The following is a 26,287-nucleotide window of genomic DNA, read 5'->3' as shown; positions in this document are numbered from 1 at the left end:
TTAGAAGCTTCTTTATTCTCAGAACTGAGAGCAAAAGTGAGCTTACACACTCTAGTTTTAGGTGTACAAATCTATGCCACAACAGCCCCTGGGGAAAGTTCTAGGCAAGCTGAAATGTGGTTAACTCTGAAGATGGCATATGAACGTATGAGCTGTGAGCAGTACTAAATCATTAGAGAATTTAGCTTTTTGGCTAACAAGCCTCTACACAGAACAGAGGCTGTTCCCTGTCACTCCTTGCCATATAGCATGGCAAAATACTGACCAGAGAAAGGCCTGCCTATCCATCTGAATTTGTACTCTAAATGACAGCAACATTCATGTTTGTAAATGAAAGAGCAGTTATTTCGTCCTCATTGTATCATGTTTTTCCCATAAGTTTTGTTTTCAAAAAGCGAATCCAAGGTAATAGCTAAAAAAATCCTCCAAAAGGCAGGGCTGGAGGCAGACACCTGGGATGTAGTAAAGAAAAACATTTGGCAAAAATTGTAAGCAGCTTAAAATAAGATTCTCAAAATTAAAACCTCATGGCATTCTTAACTACTAAGTTGCCAACTGTGTTGACTCCGTGCATCACATATTTACCTCTAGGTGATCAGACTTCTCCTGAATTTGTTTCTCTAGTTCTCCTTTAGTTACTCGGAGTTTTGCATCCAATTCATTTGATTTAATTTCTTCTGACTCCTAAAAGGATTTAAGAAATGTAAGTACAGTATTAGAATTTTACATTCCCCTTTTTAGTTTTATGAGCAGACAGCTTTTCACATCACTGAGTCTTTTCTGTAGGTACACATCTAATAATTCCCAACATGCCAAGACAGACCCCCTCCACTGCATGCCAATCAAGGCAAACAGTTTAGTTTTTATTTAACAACTTTCCAAGTAAAGAAATAAGTGAACAGCCACATCAGCTTTGCAGCTCACACAAGAGAACTCTTCCCTGCTACAGTGTAAGCTAGAAAGAGAAGGAAAAAGACAACTCAGATGCTAAACACTAATTTCACCTCCTGAGAAAATGTGCCTACTTGATAGGTTTTTATCATTTCTTGACAGTTTTTCCTTATCTGGTCTGCTTCTTCTTTTGCTTCAGTTAATTTTGTCATTGCATCTTTGAGACGTTCTTTGGTTTCCTACAAAAAACAGTAATAAATAATGGGTTAAACCTGTTTATCTAACTTAATCTGGGAAAAGCATTTCTCATCATAAAAGCTTCCTATTTCAGTCTGGAAAGAATTAACAACAAGAACAAAAAACCCCATCCAGCATTATTTTCTTCTTGTTTCCATTCAACTATTACTTTATGCAATTTCATTTGTTCCAACACTGAAAGCAGAACAAAAGGATCCTCAGTTATGTGCCATGCACATTTTCAGATGATAGATTTAACTATCACATAAGAACTAAACTGACAGTTAATTCATATTAAAAAAAAAGTTGATCAGATTAAACAGAAATATTAAACAGAATCCCCCAATACATACTCCCCTCACATCCTTTCAACATTTCCATTTCACTATCAATATCTTTAAGAGCATTATTCTGACTTTTGCTGTGGGTATTCAAATTAAACAAAAAACACTTTAGAAACAGATTTTAATACTATATAAAAAGTAAACAGTACACCAACTACATTCCTCTGACTATATTTTCATGCCATGGTATCAGTACTACTTCACTAACCTTATGTGAATCCATTTCTGTTTTCAATTTGTTCTGAGCCCATTTTACTTTGATAACATGAGAATTGATTTCTTCTTTCAATTTTTCCATTTCTCTGTTGAGTCGAGTGGCTTCACCATCCTAAGAAGATTTCAGAGATTTTATTTTATTTTATAGATTTGTATCATCCAGTGCTTCTACAACAAGACTCCTGCTCAAGTGTCAAATGTGGGGTTTGGGGTTTTTTTTCCCCCTTACTATGTGGATTTTGCAAAAGCACACACATACTTGAGAGCGCTCAGTAATGCTTTAGCCCATAATCCAGTGAAAGAAACATTAGTGCTCTGGTTTGAATAGCAAGGTAAGACTGCATTACTGTTAGTATACATTAATGTTACATATCTGTTAAAATGCAAAGAACAGCCTAGAGTTCTGATCTAAAATAAGTACCACCTGGGTAAGCTGCACAGTCCTCTTTTTGTTCCTTTTTGGCAAAAGGATGAGGAAACATAGGTTCAAAGTGGTATAGTCATATATTATACAAGACTACGGACAAAAACCGTGACACCAATAGAATGGTATTACCAACTACACAAGTGCAGACTAGTGTGAGCACTGACTCACAGAAATGCAATGCAAGTCAAATACATACAAAATGTATGCAAGTCAAATCATTAACCTGTGCCAAGAAAAGGATGTTAACAGAAGCCACTGCTGGTGTAACCTTCTATACCAGTATCCACAAAACACTGCATTAAGCCAAATTTCCAAATGTGTTTCTGAAGCAATAGGCTCATCTTCCCGAAAAAGTTTAAAGCAGCACCATATGAGAGCAGTACGATTCCTGTAAGGCTCTAGTGTAATCCTCAGGAGTTATGAAGATAGATAGTATGTTAAGTTTTGTTTAGGAAACCTGAAGTCATGCTCCCACTTCCTGTTCATGTGAGAGAGGACACTGAGGTGATTTTTTGTTTAAGAAGTGTACTTTTTAGGGCTTTTATTCAGATGTATTTTTCTGATCCCTCTGTGCATAGTACAATTGCTCAGAAGAGGGACGAATTAAAGTTTGAACCCTATTAATTTTTCAATTTTGGGATCTTTCACATAAAATAGAGTTGTGAAGCACAAAACAAAAAGGCCTGGATAATTTAAGAGGCTGGTGGGAATCTCTTCATGGCTTCTAAAAAATAACGGCATTTTTTTTTAATTGGGCCTGAAAAACCCTATTGCTTTTTTACTGGTATTTAGCAGTACTAAAGAGAATACAAAATAGCAAAAAAGACTGCAATAATTTAATGTCATTGCAGTTTTTAAAGAAAAAAGAAAATCCAAACAAACAAGCTAGAAATTCCCTCAAAATCCAGGCACCTGCAACAAGCAGTCTTTTCAATTTTGTCAAAAAACCCTAATGTTTCACAAACGAATATTCAGAGAAATATTAAAAGGAACTTCAAAAAGATGACAATGAGAACTCAGTAACTTCTTCCCCTTCCCTTGGAGGAAAGGGGTTTATCAAGCTATACAGCAAAACTAAATGAAAACAGGTTCCTTTCACCAAGTAGAACAGCAAACAAGTGAAAAGGTTGTTGTGTTCTGATAGCGCTTTTAACCATTCGCTCAAGCCATATAGCAATACTTAGAGCACCTTAGTTTCATAGAGCTGGTGCAATCTTCCTTTTTCCTGAGAAAGTTGTTTGATTTTATTAGTATGCTTTTCTATTTCTTTGTTTGCATCTCTCACTCTTCTCTCAAGTATCTCCTTTTCCTTTCGGAGGTCAAGTGATTCCTTCTCCCCTCGGACATATTTCATCACCATTGTTTCCTTTTCATGGCGTGCTTCTTCACATTTCTTGTTTGCCTTCAAAAATATTAAAATAGAATGAATTGATCTTGTATTTCATAATTAGCTTTTATAAGACACTACTGGATATTTTCAATAGTGTAGCATAATAAAGTAGGACTCAAAATTGTCTCAGCTTTGCAAAGTCTAACATTAGATTCCGCTTCTAACTGTGTGTGTGTATATATATATAAAAAAGCACCTGCAGCTTCGCAGATAAACATCTCAAATGACTTATCAATACATTAGTAATTTGGAATATAATTTGTTGTTTCAGAACAAAAAGAAGTGTATTTGGTAAAGTTTTAGTAAGAAAATAAATTTGCAAATACTCAGTACTAGTCCTCTGTCTTCCCTTGTCCACATGACAACTACACAGTCATTATCCAGTGGTTTATTTTTCAAGTGGCTTATTTTTACAGATCCCCCCCTGCCCCAGCACTAACAAATTCTGCTTCAAATTAAAAAAAAAAGCAGCATACATTGAGCTTTAGAATTCATACAATAGAGAAAATACTTGGCATAATATGCTATTAAGAAGGGAAAAAAAAAATAATCTCAGCTCTCAGTAATACATGAGACAAAATAAGAGTTTTGTGCTGGAGTTGAGAAGAATACTAATTTTGTTATAGCCTGCCTGAAAAAACCACTACCAGCTTTTATCTCTTTTTGAATGAAGATCAGCCTACAGGTAAGGAAAACGAGGTTTCATTGAGGGCTGAATTCCATACATATAAACATACGCATTAAAGAGTTATCAGGCACTCTAGAACGTTAACAGCTATTTAGAAATTCACTGATGCCAGTTATCAAAAATGCATATATAACCGCATGCTAGTAGTTCCAATTTTGGAAAATGTTTACTTACCTAGTGATCTAACAACCTAGGCTGCATGTTTCCTACAAGAACCAAGTTTGTTCATAAGATGTTCAATAATTAAAGGTTTTCCATATTACCTGTTCCATTCTAAAGGCCATCTCTTTATGCAACTGCTGAATAGCATTTTTGGCTGCTGCATCTTGAGTTAAAAGTTTGTCCTTATTAGCTTTCACTTCTTTATTAAGCTCTTCCATTCTTGCTTCCAGCTAAAAGACAACATTATGATATAATTATAGGGAAAATAAGACTTTGATCATGTTTTGTACAGGCAGGAACATTTCAGACAAAATTAGAAGCTTCAACAGGTACTTACCTGCATTTTACAGCTGTCAAGCTGCAACTATCCTTATCAACATCTAGCTTTGTATTTCAGTACAAGCATGAAAGATGTCAATTCTTACCTTCAGTGAGACTGAAGATACATCAAATCAAGTGAAACACAGAGCACAGTAATTTACTACACAAAAAACTAGATTCGCAGCAAATGCTGAGGCTTCACCTTCCACCCTTTTGTTGCTATCCCTGTGTCATATCCTTCACTGTGCCAGCAAAGCAGTCATGCATCCATACTGAACTGGACTGGGAATTAATTCATTGAAAAATAACTCGCCAAATAAAGAGGTACTTACTCACTGTGCTGGCACTTGTGTTAGCTGCCTACTGAACCAAGGCAGAGATCTGATCCAGCTGAAGAATAATTACCAATGTTCAACTGGAACATTCCCCACAGCACATTCACTGCACAGTCATGAAAGTTCAGTAGAAGCAGCAGCACTAGCACAAGAGCAAGCGGTGGCTACAGAAGGTGTAGCGCTGCCCGAAGGTTGTTCAAATTGTGCCTTAACACCTATCCTCTTGTTCCAGGGGAAAGCCGATTCACCAAGGTTAGTTTTGTTTAGGGTTTTTTTTTGGTTTGGTTTTTTTTTTGTTTTTACACACATACCCCCAAAAAAGTACAAGATCTCAGGGTCTGTATCTTACATTTTTGTGCAATTCCAAACTGCTACATAAAAGACAAGAACAACCTAAAATGCTTCTCCTACCACTCAATGAATTGATCACACCCTCTTCAGCTTTGCAAATGAATTGTTGCCCGTACAAAATAAAAGTTTTACACACACAAGCATGCATGTACAGTTTGCTTGCAGTTGTGAGTGCAGCCAAGCTTTCATTGACTTGAAAGCTACCAGAAAACACTAGTTTAGCAATTTTAACAATAAACACTCACATCATAAATGAAAAAACCTCAAGTGTTTCACTGCAATATATCTTTCTTACAAGTCCAGGTGTTATCTGACTACAAAACAAGAGTATTACACTCCAAACCAGTATTTTCTGAAATCACCTGCAAACATGTAGTATCACAGATGCTTCTTACCTGACCAGAAAGCAAAATGAACTCCCTCACAGATATTTTTTTTTATTATTTTTTCAGAATGGAATAAAGCAATTGATTGATAATATCGCTCCATGAAATCATACAGTGCTATCATGGAAATACAGACAACAGAGAACGACTAAGCTGCTCATACTGATTTATTCGGGCATATGCAATTCCAATTTGTAGCTTAGAAATAAGACTTTTCAATTCCATTTTCAATCACATCATGGATTTTCAAAGATTCTTTGAAATTAACCAACAACAAACTTTCTACCTACATCAGCACATTCCTCTGGAACACCAGGAGCCTGACACACTGCTTTAAGAACAGATTTCTGTGCGATGCAGACATTAACAGAGAAACCTGACAACTAGGGTAGTATCTCCAGTACTTTGACAAACAGAAATTAGTAATTTAAATACATCTTAGAAATCTGGCAAGAGATAGCAATCAGTTTATAAAGCTAGGCCAACCAACCGCATAAACATTAGCAGATAACTGTGTAAGAGACAAGCAATGACACCTGATGTGATACCTTTTGTTCCCAGACTAAATCCAGCCTACACCAATGCACACTCCATGTTCCTCTTTGGCCTGTCATAGTTCTAACAATTCACTGGGGAAACACCTGTATATAGTAGCCAATAAATACCAAAATAATGTGCAAGACCACCATGTACTCTATACTTCCATACATTGTTAACATTTACAGCTGCAACCACACACCCATCCACTTTATTAGCAGATGCTGTAGTTAACAACAGAGGATAAAAGATGACAAATTAAGAAGAAATCGGGCTTGATAAAACACTCGCATAACGCCTCCTTTATGACTACATACAAGAAATAAATAATCCTATCAGGACAAAAGACCGAACTTGTCATTTTTTGTAAAAAGGCCTAACAGGCCTTGAACATGCAGTGTCTCCAGCAGGAAGCCAAGGTACACACAGCCTACCCACCACGGCAACCCACCAAACAGAAACTCTCTTGACTAAGAGAGACTCCCAGATATGGAACACTTAAGCGATCTGAATCTAGACAGTCAGTTTATCCAAAGACACTAAACGCTTTTAGCCAATAATACTACTGAATAATATTTCTTGGAATGGAAGAGCAGATCTATCCTCTTAGAAAGCTTAGGATACAAAGCATGGGCATTGCTTCTTTCTCTATGCTACCAAGGACATCTTGTTAAACAGTGGCAATAGTCACATGTAGACAGATGAGATACTAACCAGCACTTCTGTTTTGTTATCTGTACCTGTTTAATAATGCTGAGGTGCTGCTTTTCTGTTTCTGTTCGTTTTTTCAATTCATCTTTTAAGTTGTCCTTTTCTGAGCAAATTTCCAAAATCAGTTCCTGATGTTTTTTATTTTCCTTAATCAATCTGTAAAGAAAAAAAAAAAGAAAGAAATGAAAACCAAGGTACATCAGTACTCGGTTGGTTTGTTTTTAATTTTGAGATATATGGTTTTTGCTCTTTGATCTGCAAGTTTTATTGGGAGTTACAGCCAGAAACACTAATGAAATCCATGAGAGCCTTACAAAAACAAAACAGAATGTTGTGCATGTGAAACTTAACTCCAAACCACCAAGAAGCATCTTCCTTGTGAGGAAATTGCTTGTTTCCAGCATTTTGGGGTTGTTATGGTCCATGATGACACGACACATTTGGTACCTTTATGCAACTACAGAACTGTAAATGTTAACAATTTTAAGGTACTTGTAAGACAGTAGCTTCCAGTCAGATAGCTCAGCCAGCCAAATGTCTGAAAACACAAGCATTGCAATTCATTTCATGGATTGCACAGAGTAGCCCTTGAAGTTCATAACCTGGTACGAAATGGACCCCTGATTTTTTAAGTCTTTAAGTAGGTACATAACTACAATAGTCTCTACGCTCATACTTCTTATAAAGTTCAATTTTTTTAGCAATAGTTTGCTCCTTTGCAGCTCAGCTGTTTGAAGCTGATGTACTTGGTTTGACTTTCTACCATTACAACAGAAGATTGTTACACATAAAACTCAGAAGTTACATTGTCAGAATTGCTGAATAAAGAGTCTCAAATGTGTTTAAAAGTTTGAAGATACAGTTAGAGGGTGGATATTTTAGGCCACTAATTGCACAAATTTGTGGGAGGCATGCATTTACCTGAACAAGGTATTTAAATATCCCTTTACATATACACTTTCATTCTCTGAACAAACTAGTCTCCTAAATTACAAGGAATTCAAAACCATCAGTTAAATAGAGCTTAACACTTCTGATCTGTTTTTTAATCTCTTAATGAATATTCCAGTATTACAAATTCTTAATTCACACAATTCCTGCTCACCTATATGTCTTAGATTTGATCACGGGAGACAACTGGGCTATTTCCTGAGCAATGTTACAAGAAATTCTGCTGATCATAAACTAAAGGACAAAAATCAACCCAACCTAGAATGCCCTTTGGACCAAACATAAAGTGTTCCACAGCAGTTTTATGCTCAAGGTGAGTCCTCAAGAGTTAAAGAGGTGCAGCTGATATAGCAGCTGGCAAAAAAAGAGACTAAAGACATGTTTATATAAAAAACTTTCTGTATGTATACATAATATATACATATATCTATATAAACATTTGTCACTAAGAAAGTAGTTGGTCCACAGCTGAAAACACTGACCTGCCTTTCAGTTTACAGTAAACAAGTAAAACCCAAATAACTTGTTAACTTACAATCTCTTGGAATTACAACAGTCTACACATCCACCACTTCAGGTTCCCACTTCTCCTCCTCCCTAATTACTGAATGTCAAACTATGCATTCCCAAGCTTTCCTGTCATCAACTGACTTTCCTCACATTTATGATTTCTGTCAGAGGTTAACCGGTGAGGTGCAAGAGAATACCTTCCCTACTGGGCATATCTCCCTCTGTCTGCTTTCCCTCCTTTTGATGTCCTCCCATACCATGGTATCGGAGTGCTTATATAGGAAGTAGGACACTCATTTCCAGCTCTGCAAGCAGGAATAACCTTGAAGTTAGAGGCTACATTTTGTTAGCAAAAAACATTTCTAAAGTGGTAACAGAATGTGAAACACCAAGTGGGGAATCAAGAAATCAAGCAATGAACTGGCTTTTGATGACTATAATATTCTTCATGTAGTGTACTGCCTGATAGAACTATTAAGCCCAGTTTATTACAGCTAAGTATGTAAGTATGCATTTCATAGCCTTCCTATAAAATGTGGTAAGACAGTAGTTTATATATGACATTTCCAAAAAATAGCTCTCGACTGATTAGCAACTTTGTTGGATTATGACAGGAAACTGAACACTACTTGAAAAAGAAATAAGCAATTTCAAACTCAAACGTAAGAGAGGGAGTTAGTATTTACAAAGGTTCATTTCTCCAAAGACATATATGGACTGAATGAATCCTGGACTATTTTTATATCACCATTACTTTTACAGTATTTAAGTAATTCTAGACTTTGGCAGGCTATTCAACTGAACAGTTGGCTAGTCAGTTCCTGCCAAATTCCACAAGAATGCAGAAATCTAAGCACGCATTTTTATTTGTGAGTACATACCACAAGTAAAAATAATTCCTCACTTGAAGAACATAATTAAAAAAGCTCATTAACTGTCCTTACAACAACTCACAAGAGACTACTTGTCTCACACCAAAATGTTGTATGCAGTTGCACACAACATGCAGGCAAAATTGTTCTGTACATACCTCCAACTGCAATGAGCATACTCAAATACTCACTTTTTTATAGTTTGTTCTTGCTCCAAGTACTTGTCTTGCACACATTTTTCAAACACGGCCAAGGCATGTTCACCCTTCTGCACACCATTTGGCAATTTTCGTTCCTTTGAAAAATCCGTAGATAAGAGTTCAGACTCTATCTCCTTTAGCAAATCCTCCTGTGAGGAAGTATGATGTATTGTGGAAATAAGCTTCTTTGTGCAGTCTGTGTCGTAAGGGCTTTCTGAATAGATTTTATTGCTAGATTTTTTCACGAAGTCAGACTCCTCCCTTAGCTCCTGTAGTATTTCCATTAATGATTGTTCTGTCTGATTAGTTTGGGGATCTTGTTGTTCAAATTCTTCACTAGATATACGTTCTGGCTTTGTGGAGCCTTCTACCTTCCTTTTGGAGCAGGTATTGGCACAGTAGTCTGCCCCTCCACACTGCTGCTCTTGTCTTTCTGCCAGGGCCCCATTGTTGTTTACGCCAATAACTGTTGAATCCTGGTCTGATTCCTTTCCCAAGACACCAGCATCATTTCCAGTATAACTGATGCTTGAGCAGTCCTTCACTCCAGATGTTTTATCACACTTCCCGTTATCTGGGGACCTGGAAGAGGCATCATCTGACAGATTGACTGGGTCCAGCATGCTTTGCATTTCTGGTAAATATCCCTCCATCATTTTCCTTTGGAAATCTAGAAGTAGAATTCATATTACACAACATACTATATTCAAAATCAAAATCAAAAAAGATTGAGAGAGAAGAAAGAAAGACTACAGGAAAGTAAAATTCAAAGGGCAAAAGTATTTAGATACATAAGTGTTATGCAGAGTTTGTTGATTTTTCCAGCCTGACTTTTAAGTCAATGCTCCAATACAAGTTTTTCTAAAAGAAAGTGAGAAATCAAGGACAGCAAATAGGAAGCAGTGGAATAGTAAATGCCAAGACAAAAAAAACCCACAAAACCCCAGAGCTTTTTAGAATTAATAATTCTATATTATTTAAATTCACAAAAAATTCAAGTGATTGCCTCTGAAAAACACTTCAGACAAAATAACAAAAAAACCCCTAAGAATCTAGAGCCTTACAGCTTTCATTTTCCTATGCATGATTTGAAAGCAACAGTATGTCTGGACTTACTATTTTTTACAATATAGGGTGACTCCCTCATCCAGCTAGAATATTCAACTTCCTTACTGTCACGTCCTCACTCACCACCCATACAGCAAAATGTATCCATACCCAGCAATCTAAAGGAAGGAGCTGGGAGAGAATGGGGGTGAGATTCTCTTTTTTCCCATCTGCTTTCAAGGAGCCAAAATCCCTTGCTGGAAGAGCACAGATGGCCTGCGGCAGATTTGCTCTCTCAAAAAGTAGCTTGCAGAACAAACATTTGAGTTGAAAAGCTATGTAGAAAGTGTTCTACTAGGACACCATATTGAGATCCAAATAGCCAGAACACTTATGGAAGAGCCTGGGTATAATGCTGTATCTTCTTTTTCAGGCATCCCAGATGGTCAGGTGTCTGTAAAGACTGATGGCATTTTTAGCAAGCACAAGAAGCCCTTATGACATTTCCATTAGAAGAAATTCATTACAGCAGTCATAACTTTTAGATGCAACACTACCCCCCCGATATTGGATAAATTAAACTATTTAAAAACAGAAGGCAAATTTTTTCATTTATTAATTCAACTTTGCTATTCCAACAATTACCTCAAATGAAGCAGTAGCCTTGCCATCTTGCAACACCAAGCTTGTTTTCATACTTGTTTTCTCATTTGTTTAGCCTTCTCTTACACAGTCATACAGGCTGAGTCATTCAGCTACATGCTCCAGGCCCTGCACTTTGACACAATCTGCTGCTTGGGTCTCCTCCTCCAGCGTCCTGCCTTAACCAACACTTCACACTCAGCCTTACATTGCTAAAACATGAATCCCATTAGGTCTGTGACTAATTGCTACCATTATCACCTTTCTCCATTAGGTATAAAAATCAGATAAGGAAAAAAAGCAGCAGCCTCAACTCACCTCTTTCTACCACTAAACACCATCAAACAAAAACCCCACCACTAGTATGTGAAACCAGCAGCTGAACTACAGCTGCCACTTAATCAACAAGAGGAAAGCATAGGGCTGAGAGTATGAAAGGGAACATGTGACAACTGGACAGCAGCCACAAATCATCAAATGACAATTATACATTTTTAACTAACAAGCAAACCACTTTTCCTTTTTGGTTTCAAAGCAAAATCCTCGATGCTACAGCCCCTAAACTAGTACAAATCAATAGGAACCAGAAATTCTAAGGAAAACTACAAATGAGAATAGAGATGGTGAGTGTGAGAGTTTATATGCAATGGCTCCCTATTTTACAAACAGATCTGCTCTGACATTAATAAAATTCCCAATTCCCCTTTGCTTCAATTTATGCTTAGGTCAACACTGGAGCCAACAAATCCATCCACTTTGTTTGTGCAGCCAAAACAACTGCTCTTTTGGTACCTATTTACTTTCTGATAACTTCTGCCAGTAATGAAAGTTCACACCTTACTACTGTTATTCTAAAATGAAACAAACAACAGAAGAAACAACCTCCACTGAGGATCTCAATCTGCAAGCAAAGAGAATGAACGTAACTGCAAGAAAAAGCATTCAGTTTCGTAGCAGCAGAACACACTGATTCCTACTTCATTAAAAAGCTGTTAAAAAACATAATGTTTTGAGTCTGGTACATTTAATACAGTCAATAAATGTAAGATAAATTGCAAATGATGCAGTTAAAAAGGAAGAAAAATTAACCTTCCAGTATCTATTCCCTCTTGTCACAGGTACCTTATAATCCAAACACTCATCTTACTGTGTTACCTCCTTCTGTAAATAATACTGTGAAATAACATTAGAGAGAAAGATTCATCTGTGTGGAAGCAGAAATATAATTATTTGCGTAACTTAATTAGTTGCATAGCAATAAAATGCCACAACTTCATATCAATCATAAATAAAGTGTAGGTTTTGTATCAAATCCATAGGGAATTTGAATAGTGACTACACAAATTGGTTAAAGCAATGAAAAGTAAATTATGATGATTCAGTGTTCCCTGCAGACCTACTCTAATTTGCAGTGGTACCCAGAATATAGTTTACCACATTAAGAATGTTCACAGCATTTCTGATTCTAGTACACTGGATTTTAGATCTATATGCCCAAATCTATCTGAATCTGTTCATGACCTGAGCAGATTTCCCCCCCCCCACTGTTGCTGGATAGTAATAGTTTTCACGTTCTACTTACTAACTTTTAAACAGAAATAAAATCTAACAATTCGCCATAGGATCACAATTTATCTTCACATCAGAAATATCCAGACAAAGAAATCATGTGGAGCAACTGTCAATGCAAGTTCATACTTATATTTAAAAGTCCCTTGAACATCCAAAGCTTGTTGTGCCTACCTCAGGCAACTGAATATAGCAGATACCTCCTTTAAGGCCAGAGACAGAAAACTGCAGTAACGATACTAAAGAAAAGGCTCCTGCTTGGTAAGCAAAAGGTTTTGTGGGAAAGGAGCTTAAAACAATCAACATTGCCAACCTAGCTGTAGCTAGTTGAAATGAACCATACTAATATTTTACATCAAACATACAAATACAGCAAGCCCCAGATAACATTTGGACATGATATGCATATCCTTCTATCATCCTACCCATCCTTACAAGTGACTCTTCCAAAATCAGGGAAGTACTAGGCTTATGGTATCACTCTCTTCCAAAATACTGCATTAAGAAAACAAAATAGCTTAGTGTCTTTTATGACATCTTCAGAAGGTGTCAAAAGCAATCAAAAAAGGCAAACCCTGACTCAAGCAGATGAACTGTTTTATGTAATGATATGTTGCTTATGCATCAGACAAGCATATGGTATGCTGAGTGATAGCAAAGTGCCAAGTGAGCACTGGCCATCCTCCTCGCACTGTTTTCCTAAGGTTCTACCTTCAACCGTTTGCTCTGCTCCTTCCCCAGGGCTGACCATCATTTGAACCATACAGCAGATGCTTGCTCCTCAGTCCCCTCTGTGGGATGTTTGTCTCACCCTCAGTGTATGTCCCTTTTGCTGCATATACCATAGGAGGATGTAATCACGAGCAAATCAACTTAAAACAACCAGGGTAGGAATTTCTGAAACTACTGCTTTGAGATTAGCCCCGCCCAAGCTTGCCTGCCTGCATACTTTGAATAACCAGCCACCTTGTGAGATGGCCACACATCTAGCATGGCATGTGGAAAGCTTTCTGTCACTGGCTTGGAACACTTTCTGCTGCTGGGACAGGACTCTTTGCACTCACGCAACTGGTTTGACCAGTCCTCCTCAGTTTTACAGCTCACAATGAGTTTGACACTAACACACTTTCCTGCCCCTACTCTAAAGCTAAGGAGATGGCTGTCTCTGTTTCCCCACAATGTACTAACACAAAACAAAGCAAGTGGAAACTCATCAATTCAAAACGTGGTGATGTGAGTAGCAGAGAATGAGGAACACAAACACACATATAGACAAGTTGTACCCTTCAAACCCAAAACTTTGCCTTTTTTTTGTTGTTAAAACAAACACTTCTCCTCATCATAGATGTGTTCTTCAAAGAAGCAAGGAGCATATATTTCCTCATTATCTTGTAATATTCACAAAAATTAAGTTTAAATTTGCATAAGCACATATAATTTCCATTTTAAAATATTACATTACTTGGAGAATTAGTTCAACTGCAGCCACAGGACACACAACATTAAAGGCTAGTACTGGCAAGGGTTGCTAGTAGTGGCAAAGGTTTCTCATGCTACTGTAACCAAGGTGTGCTTATCTCTGAAATTGCTGATAGCACAACTGACTGGAATCAAAAGCAGGGAGCGGAGAGCCTGCCAATACGAGTGGACAGCACATCAACTTTTTAAGGCAGAAATGCCTGACAAACATGTAAGGGAAAGCAAAACCACAGGAAATAGCTTTTTTTTTTTTTTCCAATCACTTTGTTACACAATAGAAACATCCTCTATTAACTGCTAATCAAGTGATAAAAATAAGAACAAGTGTGACAATCATTCATTTAAGCTCTTCAGTGAAATATCTGATACAATGTAAGTATTGATTATCTAGGGAGAACACTGAAAACCTTGACAAGAAGAAAAAGCTATTTCTTCTAGTGACCTTCAGTAGCAGTCATCTGAAGTGTTTGTTCAGCCCTGGCCTCAGGGGTTATTCATTGATATGAAGTTATGAACATATAAAAAATCTTGCAGAATCATTGCATATAAAAAGGTAAAATTTGCAGATGAATAAAATGTACAAGCTACTAGAATTTATCTGGGTATTTCCATTTACATTCTATTGTCTGAAAGTAATCTATCTCAAATTTTAAATTATTAAAAAATAAGTCAAATAATGTTTAATACTTAGCTATTTTAACAGTACAGATCTGCTCTGCAAACTACCAGTATGTAAGACCATAGTTTTAATTTGTTCTACTAAATCAATCTGCTAAGCGGACAAGTCAAGTAACTTAGGTAAGATTTGGTCTCAGTCTTGCCAGCTGAGTATGTACTATGCTACATCATGTTAGTGGGATTTCTGGAATAAAAACTCTAATAATGGTACTACGTCATTGCTATGATAATTATGGTAATTAGGTACTTGTTTATAATTTAATTTTTACAGTGAAATGAAAATAGAATTTCCAGAAGAGCCATTGATACCATGTTTGAACACTAATTTGACTGTTTATTAATCCAAGATTTATTAAGCTACATAAATAACTGTATAAGAAAGTATGTGATCAGTCATTAATATTTAGTTCCTGGACTAAAGCCATAGTAATTACCTGCAGAAATAAAAAGCCAACTAACAGCTAGAAGATACATGCCACTAATTTTAAAAGCTCTTCTAGTTCAAATTCTGATTTTGATACAACTATACATTTTTATAGGTTATGAGAATTAATTTTCAATGTAATAAAGTTAATTATTCTTGTTTAAGCATCACTCTGCCAAGTATAATGTTAGACAGGACATCAAACGCACAGGTGTCAGAACACAAGCCTGCAGTGGATAGCTTCTACAGGTACAACTCTAGAAACAAGATTACAAATAGAAGATATTTCAAGCAATACCTACACTGAGCCACCATACTAACTCCCCTATTCAACTTCACTAGAAGAACACTTTGTTTGAAAATTTAAGAACTCTGTATTTTTCTGTATTAGCAGACAGCTAAGACCTATCATTTTAACATCAAAATTTAAGCCCTTTCTCTCTCCCTCTCTCCTTTTCTTCCCCCTTTCTGCCCATTACCTGCCATAACGTGAAAGAAAATGCAGCAATAAAGATGGGAGACAGAGGGACAAAAAAAAAGGAGTATCAAAGCTTTTCCTTTCCGTACATGCTTTAACAGTAAGTTCTCACTTCAGAGTCCATTCACTGCTCATGGAGAAAAGCAGTTTCTCTAACAGCCAATCCTCCCCTTTCCTCTGCTGAAAAGCACATACCTGCTTACTTTTTAGAGAAGCTGTTGACACTCTCATCCCTTGGCTGTCCATCAGGTTATCTGCTATACCAGTTGAAAATTCCCCCCCTCCCCTTCCCATTCCAGTACTGCTAATTCCCTGCCACTAGAAGGTAATTCATGATGAAAGCAATTCCCTGTATGCTTCCTACTATCTGCATGTATCTAATTAGGAACACAATCTTTCCCAGCTATAGCCTGCTATTCTGTTATTACAGGCATGCACTGAAGATCTGGTACATTTTAATTCAATATTATACCATTTCAAACTGCCTGTCTTTTCAATCTTCTTGTGGAACGCAAACATGATTCTTTTAAATCCCTGACTACACAGGACTTTCCTAAGCAGATGCACTATTAATGCTAGTGTTTATTTTCATGAAATAGATAGCTTGACCCAAGATATTAACACTTATGTTGTAAATAGTGGAGAAAGCGGAAATTGTTTCAGTCAATTTCAACATATATGTGAGATGACATCCAAAGAAACATTAAATGACAACTATAGGAAGCATTTTCTGAGGTGTGGCTGTCTAAAAGAATTCACTAACAATAAGGGAGAAAGAAAATGTGTGCCTTGTCACCTAGTAACTATCACAATGGGGCTCTCTTACAATAAACAGATTAAAGAATGACAGAAGTGTGTGTCTGGGGTGGTTCTGTAGTCAAACAGACTGACGGTCAAGGTCCCGAGAAATAAAAATCACTGCTGTACGAGAAAAAATATTTAAGGTACAAAGCTTAAGCACACTGCAGAGAAAGGGGCAAAAAGGGAAGGAGAGACTAATGCTTTATGGGTGTGTACATATACAAAAACTTGTTCAAACCAAGGTGGATTTTGAAAGAAAATGAAGAGCATTGAGATAAGTGACTCTGAGGCACAAAACCTTCTGAAAGGGGAGTAATAACAAGAACTTAATACAGTAAATGCAGTTCACTGGACATCAGACATATCCAGCCATGCATTATATAATATAATGGCCAGTAGCAGTCACTTATGTCAGATCCTTTCAACAAAAAAAGGGGTTTGCATCATCTTTGGGTAGATGTTTTTCACTCATAGCTCTGCTGCTAAGAGAGACCTTGTGCAGTGACACTGATGAAGAGGGAATCATCTACTCTCCCAACAAGTATGCATGCAATCCACAAAATAGTGAAAACACAGTTCTCACCTCATCAGCTAAGACCATGTACGGTCTTAACCTCTGGATATACAAAAAGCATCCAGATAGGTTTTCTAAGATATGAAACAAGCTCATTTTTAAATAGAAGTACAATGCAAACTTACAGAGCCATTCTCTTTCCTCTTCCATTTCATATCTGTCACAGCACAGTACTCAAATTTCCTTTAAGTAGTAGACTACAGTCTCAAAATGACCCAAAGCTGCAATAGAGATACAATGGATTTCAGAGAGTAGGTGGGGGACAAGGAAAGCAGCGATGAAGCGCTCCATGGCTCATGGGGAGATGATCCCAACAGTCAGCAGGGTCTTAAGTACCATGACCAGGCCAGGCAAGCAGCTAAGTGACAGAAAAATCTGGTGACACCAACACAAGCAGCCCAAGCTTCCAGAGGTCCTTACCACCACTCTTACATGGATGTCACCTCAGCACTCATACAGTTGCATTGCCACTGTAGCCTGTGCTGTAAACTTGCTAAGGAAACACCGCATACCTCTAAACAAAGTCCACATGTTTTCTAGGTAGGTTTTTTCCTGTAAACAAGCCCCTTCAAATTGCTTCAGAACAAGTCCCTTTACATGGTAATTTGAGAACCTTATTTCCTGGTTCTGTCTCTCAAACCACACTGGATTGATAACTGACAAAATTGCTGCTGTTACTCTTTATTTTTCTTTTCAAGATGGCACCTTCTCAAGATAAGCTCCACTGGAAATTCAGCATAAAAAAAGTGAGGAAAGCATAGCTTCATTTTGATACTGGAGGTGCCAGATGCAGACGCTTACAAATCATTCCAGTTCTGGCAAAGCTGAATTTAGGAAAGCAGACATACAGCTTGCCTACATACTTTAAAAGTTGTGGGGTTTGTCTCTGTATAACCCAGGTGCTAGATGAACAGAAAATTCTATACCCCAGGTAAACCAGTTTGAAATGTAATGCTTTCATGATGACTGCCCTGTTTGTTCACCTGCAGTTCTCCAGACAGAAAAGTGAGCACTGAAACACCTGGAACTGTAGCTGGTCTAGATACTAGAAACTGTTTCCTCTATTTTAATTACTCTAGCTTTCCAATAGCTGTCCAAAGATAAGAGGTTTGTTCATTGATATGTGTTATATTTTAAGGTAGTAATACTGGCAACTTAGTTGAACAACCTTTCTAAGCTGATCCAGTAATAAAAATAATAAAAACACCAAGACACACACACACACAAAAAGGCTACTAAAAAATCCAAACTAACAGCTAAATCTAGAATTGGGGGGTCTGAAAGATAGACTTTTAAAAAAAAGAAAAATATTAATGTAATTGAATTATAGCTGTCAAAGAAAACATTGAACTTTTTTCTGAATCCCCTAATAGTAAATTAAAATGTAGTCATGTGAATTTCCAAGAGGAAATTCCATGCATTTTACAGTTATTTTGAAGAGTCATACCACCAGTCACATTGTAATACACTTTCCCATTACTCCAGCCCTCCAACTACCCATTAAAGCTCTCAGCAAGATGCCCAGCCACACCTACCAGCATACACTGCTCTCCTGGACACAACTACAAATGGAACTTCCGTTACATGTCTTTACGCTGTTCTGTGTCTTGACCTAAAAAGCACTGAGCACTAAAAGCTCTCCTTCTTTAGCAAATACACAACTTGGAGATGAGCTGGAACTTCAGCTTTTTGCTAGAATAGAATCTAGCATTACTTCGCATGCAACTGAGGATTGACTTTTCATTCAGTAATATCGAGAAGTATGTCTCAAAATGTGCTTTTCTTCTGACACAATTTTCAAAAATTTATATAGAGAAAGATCAGTAATGTCCTAAATCTATCCTGAGATAGCAAGTTCACACTCATCCCCTGGAAATTGTGATTCATCAGTGATTGTGATTTTAAAGAGGAGTAATATGACATTATAGTGTACATGGAAATGCAGAATCAATACGTACTCCACCATTTAAACGTCTGCCTCCTATTCACTCATGTTAAGCACATGTAATATTAAATTCCAATCCAGAAATTGATTTTTACAAGTGGTTCATTACACTCATGCAGAATATCAACTTGGAAGCACCCCTCTTCATGAAAGCAGCTACTAAGGCTCATAAAGCAAAGTCAAATACCTAACTTTAACAAAATCACATTTGTAATTTATAGGTCAATATTGTGTTGACTCTTTCCCCAATCACTGCAGTATAGACTAAAGGCTCTGGTAAACAGATTTTTTTATATTGCCTCACATTTCAACAAATGCATCTATGAAATGAAGGGACATATGACTGAAGTTGAAACAATCAAAAGGCTTTTCTCGATGAAGCTCTGATGTTCATCAGAAAACCCCAACAACAGCAAAAACCGCACATCAGCACCATTTCAACAGTTCAGTTACAGACCCACTTCCCTCTTGCAGGTTTCCTGAGCAACAAAGAGACTCCAAGTGATTTAGCCAGTCTTCAGTTGCAAATTCAAGCGTTAACATGAGATGTAATATAATCCAGTGTAACAATGGAGTTAGACTTTATTTCAACGAGTTAATTAGGATTTATTGGTGGAAGAATATTGAAGAGAATGATAACGATTTTTAGAGTTTTCTTGATAAGTCCCACCCATATGAAGCAACCAGCAACCAAAGTAAGACTTAAAGAAATTACATGCAAAAAAGCTTCGCAAATGCCATTGCATTTATTAGGAAGACCATAATTTATTTGTCTGAACAGTTTGTTCCACAAAGGACTACTCCTCTCCTTAAAATATCATGCTACAAAATATATTAGAAACATAATCTTAGATGAATCACAATAGAGTAATAAGTACTTTTATTATCTTTAAACAGATTATTCTAAGACAGAGACATTAAAATAACCATTAACAACCAGACAACTGTTAGAATCACAGAAACTGCCACTTCATTTCAATTCAGGTTTAACTTCCAACTAATTACACTTGGGTAAGAGATGAAGCTGTAGGATAGCTTACATGCTATCATATGTACAATGACACTCCAACAAGACTGCTAAAGAAATAATTGATTTGGGGGTATAACACTGTTGTTTTCTTCTTAAAGTTGTGTTCATTGTAAAACCCAAGATGCATCTCTTCAAGAATCTTTCACATTTTTACCAGACAATAGTCATTATTTGAGCAAACTAAAATGCTTTTCCAAGTCAGTGCCAACCTGTCATTACACCAGAACTCTTGCTAAAAATTTTACATGACAATACGACTAAAAATAAAATGGAAGAGAAATCTTACAGTTTGTGTTAGCAGCTGTAGTGTAATCCTAATGATACTTTCACCTAAACTAATTTGTACAGACTGAGCATGCCTTTATGCTTCACTTGTTGGGTGAGGTTTTTTTGTTTCTCTTTCTAAAGCAAAATATCCTCAACTACTGTCTACTGCTCATCACAATGACTAGCAAAACAAACTTTCCTGTTTTTTCCAATTCATACCCAACTTACCTGTATTTTGCATATCTTTCATAAGAACTCCATCACAAATGGCTTTCCCAGACTAAGCATTACACCACCAGGTAACACTGCAAAAGAGGGAAACTCCTTTGAGTTATCTCCTCCTAGAGATAATTCTATTTTCAAGTGATGTTTATAAAGAAATGAAGATTCAGCTAAAGAAGTTCTGTTCTACACTGTAAGATACAAAAAGCAGCTCTATTGTATACCAGCTGTGTAGAGAGACAAATAAAGATTTCAACTAAATCGAAAGGGACTGGGGTAGAAAGGTCCACAAAGCCATATATTTTACATAATATAGCATGAGATGTATAAACATGAAGCCTGAGGGACTGATTGAAATGCATTTTGGTACATCTCCACATGTAAAGGCAATCAGAGCAGCAAGCCACCCAAGTCTAGAAGTGATGAAATACAATAAAAGGAGATGATCTGGACTGAAAAGCATCACAACACCTAGGAAGAAGTCAGAAAAAGAACAGCTTTAAAAAGAGATGAAGTTGATCACCGCTGCCTGTATTCCATACAAAACCGATAGAGGATGGCCATGAGGCTTCATACACTGATGGCCTTCCTGTATTTACAGATCATACATATAGGAAATGAAAGACCATTGATTCCCACCTACACTAGCTCTCCCAGTATTAATTCACTTCTACCCAAGACCGAACACAAGATACTGCTCTAGTTTAGAGAAAAGATTATTGGGTTATCACCTAGTATATTGTTGAGAAGGAAGATGCAACGTTATGCAGTCCCATCTACACAGAAAAGCTAGATGAGAGGACTGCAATACAGACAGGACATTTGTGACTCACAGGACAAGTGGTAAAGCTGGCTGTGTACCGGAACACCTAGTCCTCCAGCCCAGGCATAACTTGACACAGCTCCCTGATTCAACTCACACAAAGACTTGCTTTGATGCACGCACTTGAAGGGCGGGGAGCAGAGGGGTGCATATACACAGTGGGTACTCTCAGGATTTTCTTACTTTTAGAAGTTCAATACTTAATCTCAATTACTTTTCTCTTTTTTAATCTGACTTTAGAGAAACACAGACTGCATACAGTGCCAAGGTGCAAAGCTCAGCATTACTATCAATTCTTTTAACATGAGTCAAGTACTTTAGAAGACAAGGTTTACTCAAATTTTATTTTTGCTTTTCTTTGCTTATGTTACAAGTTAGACAGTTGGGCAATATTGTATAAATTCCTTCAAGGCCTCACTAGGTTTTCTACCGATCTCATGCAAGTGGTTAATATTATGGTCATATTAACTCTACATGGAGTTAAATAACAGCAAAACTCCAAAATAAAGTTCATCAGTTAAGGTTTAACAAGTGGGACTGGATTTGTTCCCATCACAACACAAACTATGGGGTTCACCTTGAGCATGTTATTTCTTGTCATACTAGTCCCCAAGGTTGGAAGCTCATGTCTCAGGGGGAAACAAACAGCATCCTTTTACTGTGAACTTCAAATGAGACTTGGATACTTCAGGGTTTACACATAGACTTCTAATCTTCTGTTAGCAGAGTGTCTTCAGTACAGAACAACTCTTACTCTTAGTAAATAAAACCAGTCTCTCCTTCAGCAATCGATGCAATGCCAGCAATAGCACTACCGTAACCTTTCAGGATTTTAGCATCATGCCTTCAACTCTGCTTATGTCAAGGCTGGTACCAGCCAGTTAGTCACTACCACTTCACTGTCTGCATTCACATTCTCGCACTGACAACATCACCTGTGCAAACAAGAATCTTTTAAGGGAGGGGAAGAAATTAAATTTATGATTGAGTTCACAACCTGGACAAAGCATACATTCTCTGACAGGTCTTCTCCACCTGTAACTGAGTCGTAACTCGTGTTCACACTATAAAAGTTAGAGCACTGGCAGACCTTCTTTGAAATTGTAATGTCATGGTATTGGTAAGATTTGGATCTTAGCATATTTGGCTTTGAAAATGCCAGCATATTTGGTATTAAAGGCTGTTTTCAAATATTGTTTCCAGTACACACAACATGGTTGTAAAATTCCGATCATGGCATTACTGTTTGCATGACCACTGCATGCTGAAAAACACCATTCATGAGGATGGTAAGATTCTACTGTTTTCAAACCTGATTCTCCTACAGAGTTTCTCCAGTATCCCTGGAAACAAACAAGCAAAAAAACTTCAATTCTTTAAGGATGTGAATGAGTCAACTGTAAGCTCTACAGAAGACTGATGCCTGTTAATTAAAATCAGAGGTAGTATTATATACAATATTATTACATTTTTAAAAAATCAGTATTCCCTGTAGTTCTTGAAATCAGGGTCACGATTTTCTCCTCTCTTCTGACACCAATTTGTTTCTGATGAGGTTTTATTTTGACCCTCAATTTGAGGCAGCAGGGTCTTGGTCTATGACTTGAAGATACGAATTACCCATAAGGCTTTCCAATATCGTTTCTGGCAACAGCAAAATAAGTTCAGAACAAGCCAACCCAGAACTAAGTACAGGATATCGCCTACTGGAGCCCACGTTAGCGAAAGTTGCAGACTACTCATTTAACATGTTTTTCCTGCCTAATACCACTACTAAATCCAGAAAAGCACTTCCTTTTATCCATAGCTCTTTAAAAAAGCCAGCTTCAGGAAACTCAATATTAGCCTTGGGTAGTGATTAGCAACATACCTGCTAATTAGGATCAAAGAAACCACTGTCTATATTTGGTTCTTCAGTCCTTTTCTCAACACTTTGAAATAGTGAACCTCACAATACCAACAAACATCTCTCAACAACCCCAAAAATCAAGTCTTATAAAACAATAGAAAATACTGTTTTAAAGCCAAGTCAAGAACGGATCACTGAAGAATTTCAGAAAAAGAAGAAAAGGGCTCAAAGGCAATACAGAATAAGTTTTTTTGTTTTTATAAAGTAGATGAGATTTCAAATTGACAGTCTCTTGAAACATTTTCAGATTTAGTTTCTCATACTTCTAGACCTTAACCATCCCCTCCTAAAGTCAATGGCAACATAAGCATTCACAGCAGCTGATAACTACAGTGATTACATTTCCTTGTCAATATAAAAATGCAGCTGTGGCTCATGCTGTTTCAACAATTTCCTTATACAACAAAACATACTGTGATACCAGTCACGTGGTTTTTTAGTGTATTCTGCTTGCAACATTTTAACTTCTGAAAAGCAGTTTTACAAGATAAAGCAAACCAACAATAAAGCCAGACTACCATATTTCTAATCTTACACACAGATTTCAATTCCGCAAGAGACCATCTCCTGGTCTGCAGAGTTTCACTGGAAATATACCCATATCAGACTCACCTGTGAAGACTATTTTCCAGGACAAGAGCCAAAATCTGCAAGCCTACATCATAATCATCTCGCTGAAGTTGCAGTAAAGCAAGCTTCCTGCTTTCAAACCTAGAAGGGCAAGCAGCTTTTGCAAATACCACCTGCAGAAACAAGGACACATACTCTACCGCAACACTGCAGCTGGCTCTAAAAAATAACCTTCTTACTGGTGTAACACCTGATGGGTTTTGTTATCGAATTATTTAACCACATAGTGAAATCAACACACAGCCAACCAAACAGGACAACCTAATTAGTAACGTGGAGAAGAAAGCTGTCAAGAAACAAAGAGACTATAAGCCAGCGCGGAAGCTACAGCTACCCGCTCGGGAGGTCCCGGCTCGGAAGGCGCTGCTAAGCCAGGTCTTTACCCCCCTGGACCTGATGCCACTTCGCCCCTCTCCTCCCTGCGGAACCTCAGCCTCATCCGCAGACCTGGCGCGACCGCTGCCAGCCAAGTGCCCCCACCCACACATCCAGATCCCCTCGCAGCGGCAGGGCACCCGGGGGAAGCCTGCTTCTGTCCCCGCGGCCACCGAGAGGCCGGCGCGGCCACGTCTCCCCTGGGCTTTACCGCCCGCTGACTCCGGCACGCCGCGGGAGGCGGCCGAAGCAGCTCACTGACACCGCCGGCATCGCCGCCCCCTCCTCGAGCCCGCCGAGCCGTCCCGCCTCGCCCCGGCCCCCTCGGCCGCGGGTGCCCCCGCGCCGCCCCCTCAGGGAACCCGGCAGCGCCTGCGGGGCCGCGCGGGGCTGAGGGGCGCCGGGAGCCAGCCAGCCAGCCAGCCATCCAGCAAGCAAGCACACACACACGCCTGCCTGCCTGCCTGCCTGCTCGCCCGCCCTCCACCGCAGCCCAAGCCGGCGTGGCCTCTCACCCGCTCGCTACGAGGCCGGCAGGGAAGGCGGCAGCTCCCCCATGGCGCCAGTTAGCCCCACCGGCCGCAGCCGTCCCGGCGAGCTGACACATCAACAAAGATGGCGGCGGCAGGCGGTACTCCAGCCCGGGAGCGGGGGGCGTGGTGGGGGCGCGGCCATCGCGGCGGCCTGCCCGCAGTGGGCGGGGCCGGCCGGGGGCGCGTCCGTGGAGAGCCCGGCGGGGACAGAGTGTCACCGCGGGCCGGGCCCGCCCCGCTCTGCGGGATGCCGCGGGAGGGCTTTTACAGCGCTGCCGTTCTGAACGGGCGCTCACGTCAGCTACCTAGACGAGCCCATTTTTTCTCCAGGTCTCACCCTTGCTGGCTCTTCAGAGGTAATTCCCCGCCATGTTCACCGTGCGCGGCCAGGCACGGGAACGGGTGGCCCAGAGAGGCTGGGACGCTCCGTCCCTGGAGGTGTCCCAGAGCCCTCTGGACGCAGCCCTCAGCACCCTGCGGTACCTGATCCCCCGTGACGGCGTGACCCTTCTCCCTCTCCCTTGTACCGCTGCCACGTTCCCACACTCTGCTATCAGGCAGATTCAAGGGAACGAAACGAGACATGAGCTGAAGGTGCCAACAGCTCCAGGAACTGAAGCTGCTGAGTTTCACACATTAGATATTTTACAGCATGTGTATAAATATTATTTCAACTAGGAGGGTTGGTTTCTTTCTTTTTCTCTTCTTATTTAAGCATATATTACAGCCTTTCTGGGCAAGGGATCTCATGGTGCTACACAAGACCTTAGCGCCAAGAAGCTGCCAAGTAGGAGGACTTCTGCACCCCAACGGTTTTTAGAGAGATGGTCACAAAGATACCTCCCCTTTTTGCAAGATGGGTGCAGAAGTAATGACTAATAGATTCTCTTCTTCCCTAAGTAAACAGTATCTCGTTTTCCAGAACTAACCCCTACACACAATGTCAAAAGCCTCTGCACCCACATTGCCACGTAAGAGTAAATCCGGTGATGTTAAAAAACAGAGTCCAGCTTCAGCTACTGCCTGCTGGTATGTCATTCCTTATTCTGATGGGATAAAAAAATGTGAAAAATCTGCTGGGCATCAAAAATCTGGATTATGTTTCAGCACTGAGAGCAGCAATTTCTCCATGGAACACAAAGCTTTTTGGAATCCAGGGCGCTACATAAATGCTATTTTATTTAATAAAAAATAAATTGAAAAAACTACCTTAGCAGACAAGCTGTTAAGAGAAAACAGTTGCATTTACTATGGCAGATCAGGTTAAGTGAGTAACAGCATCTTCCCTGCTGGAATGTCTTAAACATAACAATAGAAAAGCAAATTAAAATC

General features: G+C 38.7%; 1 protein-coding gene across 8 annotated transcripts in view; it reads right to left on the bottom strand.

Moving 5' to 3' along the window:
* CCDC186 (coiled-coil domain containing 186) overlaps nt 1–25,057 on the bottom strand; it is a 39,381-nt gene extending 14,324 nt beyond the window's left edge. Inside the window, exons 1-10 of one of the 8 annotated variants that reach the window (XM_054831273.1) lie at nt 24,938–25,054; nt 24,030–24,128; nt 20,692–20,768; nt 9,521–10,199; nt 7,026–7,152; nt 4,457–4,585; nt 3,305–3,517; nt 1,681–1,800; nt 1,005–1,130; nt 586–684 (exon numbers count right to left, since the gene is read on the bottom strand). In XM_054831273.1, coding sequence (XP_054687248.1) covers nt 586–684; nt 1,005–1,130; nt 1,681–1,800; nt 3,305–3,517; nt 4,457–4,585; nt 7,026–7,152; nt 9,521–10,199; nt 20,692–20,713 — 1,515 coding nt within the window. In that variant the 5' untranslated portion in view covers nt 20,714–20,768; nt 24,030–24,128; nt 24,938–25,054. Of the gene's footprint in view, nt 1–585; nt 685–1,004; nt 1,131–1,680; nt 1,801–3,304; nt 3,518–4,456; nt 4,586–7,025; nt 7,153–9,520; nt 10,200–11,221; nt 12,120–20,691; nt 20,769–24,029; nt 24,161–24,937 lie in introns of those variants that run through there. The other 7 variants (XM_054831272.1, XM_054831277.1, XM_054831278.1 and 4 more) reach the window with 7 other exon arrangements.
* Nucleotides 25,058–26,287: the final 1,230 nt, after the last annotated feature.

The sequence above is a fragment of the Grus americana genome, chromosome 7 (genome assembly GCF_028858705.1).
Source record: "Grus americana isolate bGruAme1 chromosome 7, bGruAme1.mat, whole genome shotgun sequence".
Taxonomy (NCBI): Eukaryota; Metazoa; Chordata; class Aves; order Gruiformes; family Gruidae; genus Grus; species Grus americana.
The sequence above is the reverse complement of the archived record's forward strand: the minus strand, read 5'-3'. Positions and strand labels throughout refer to the sequence as shown.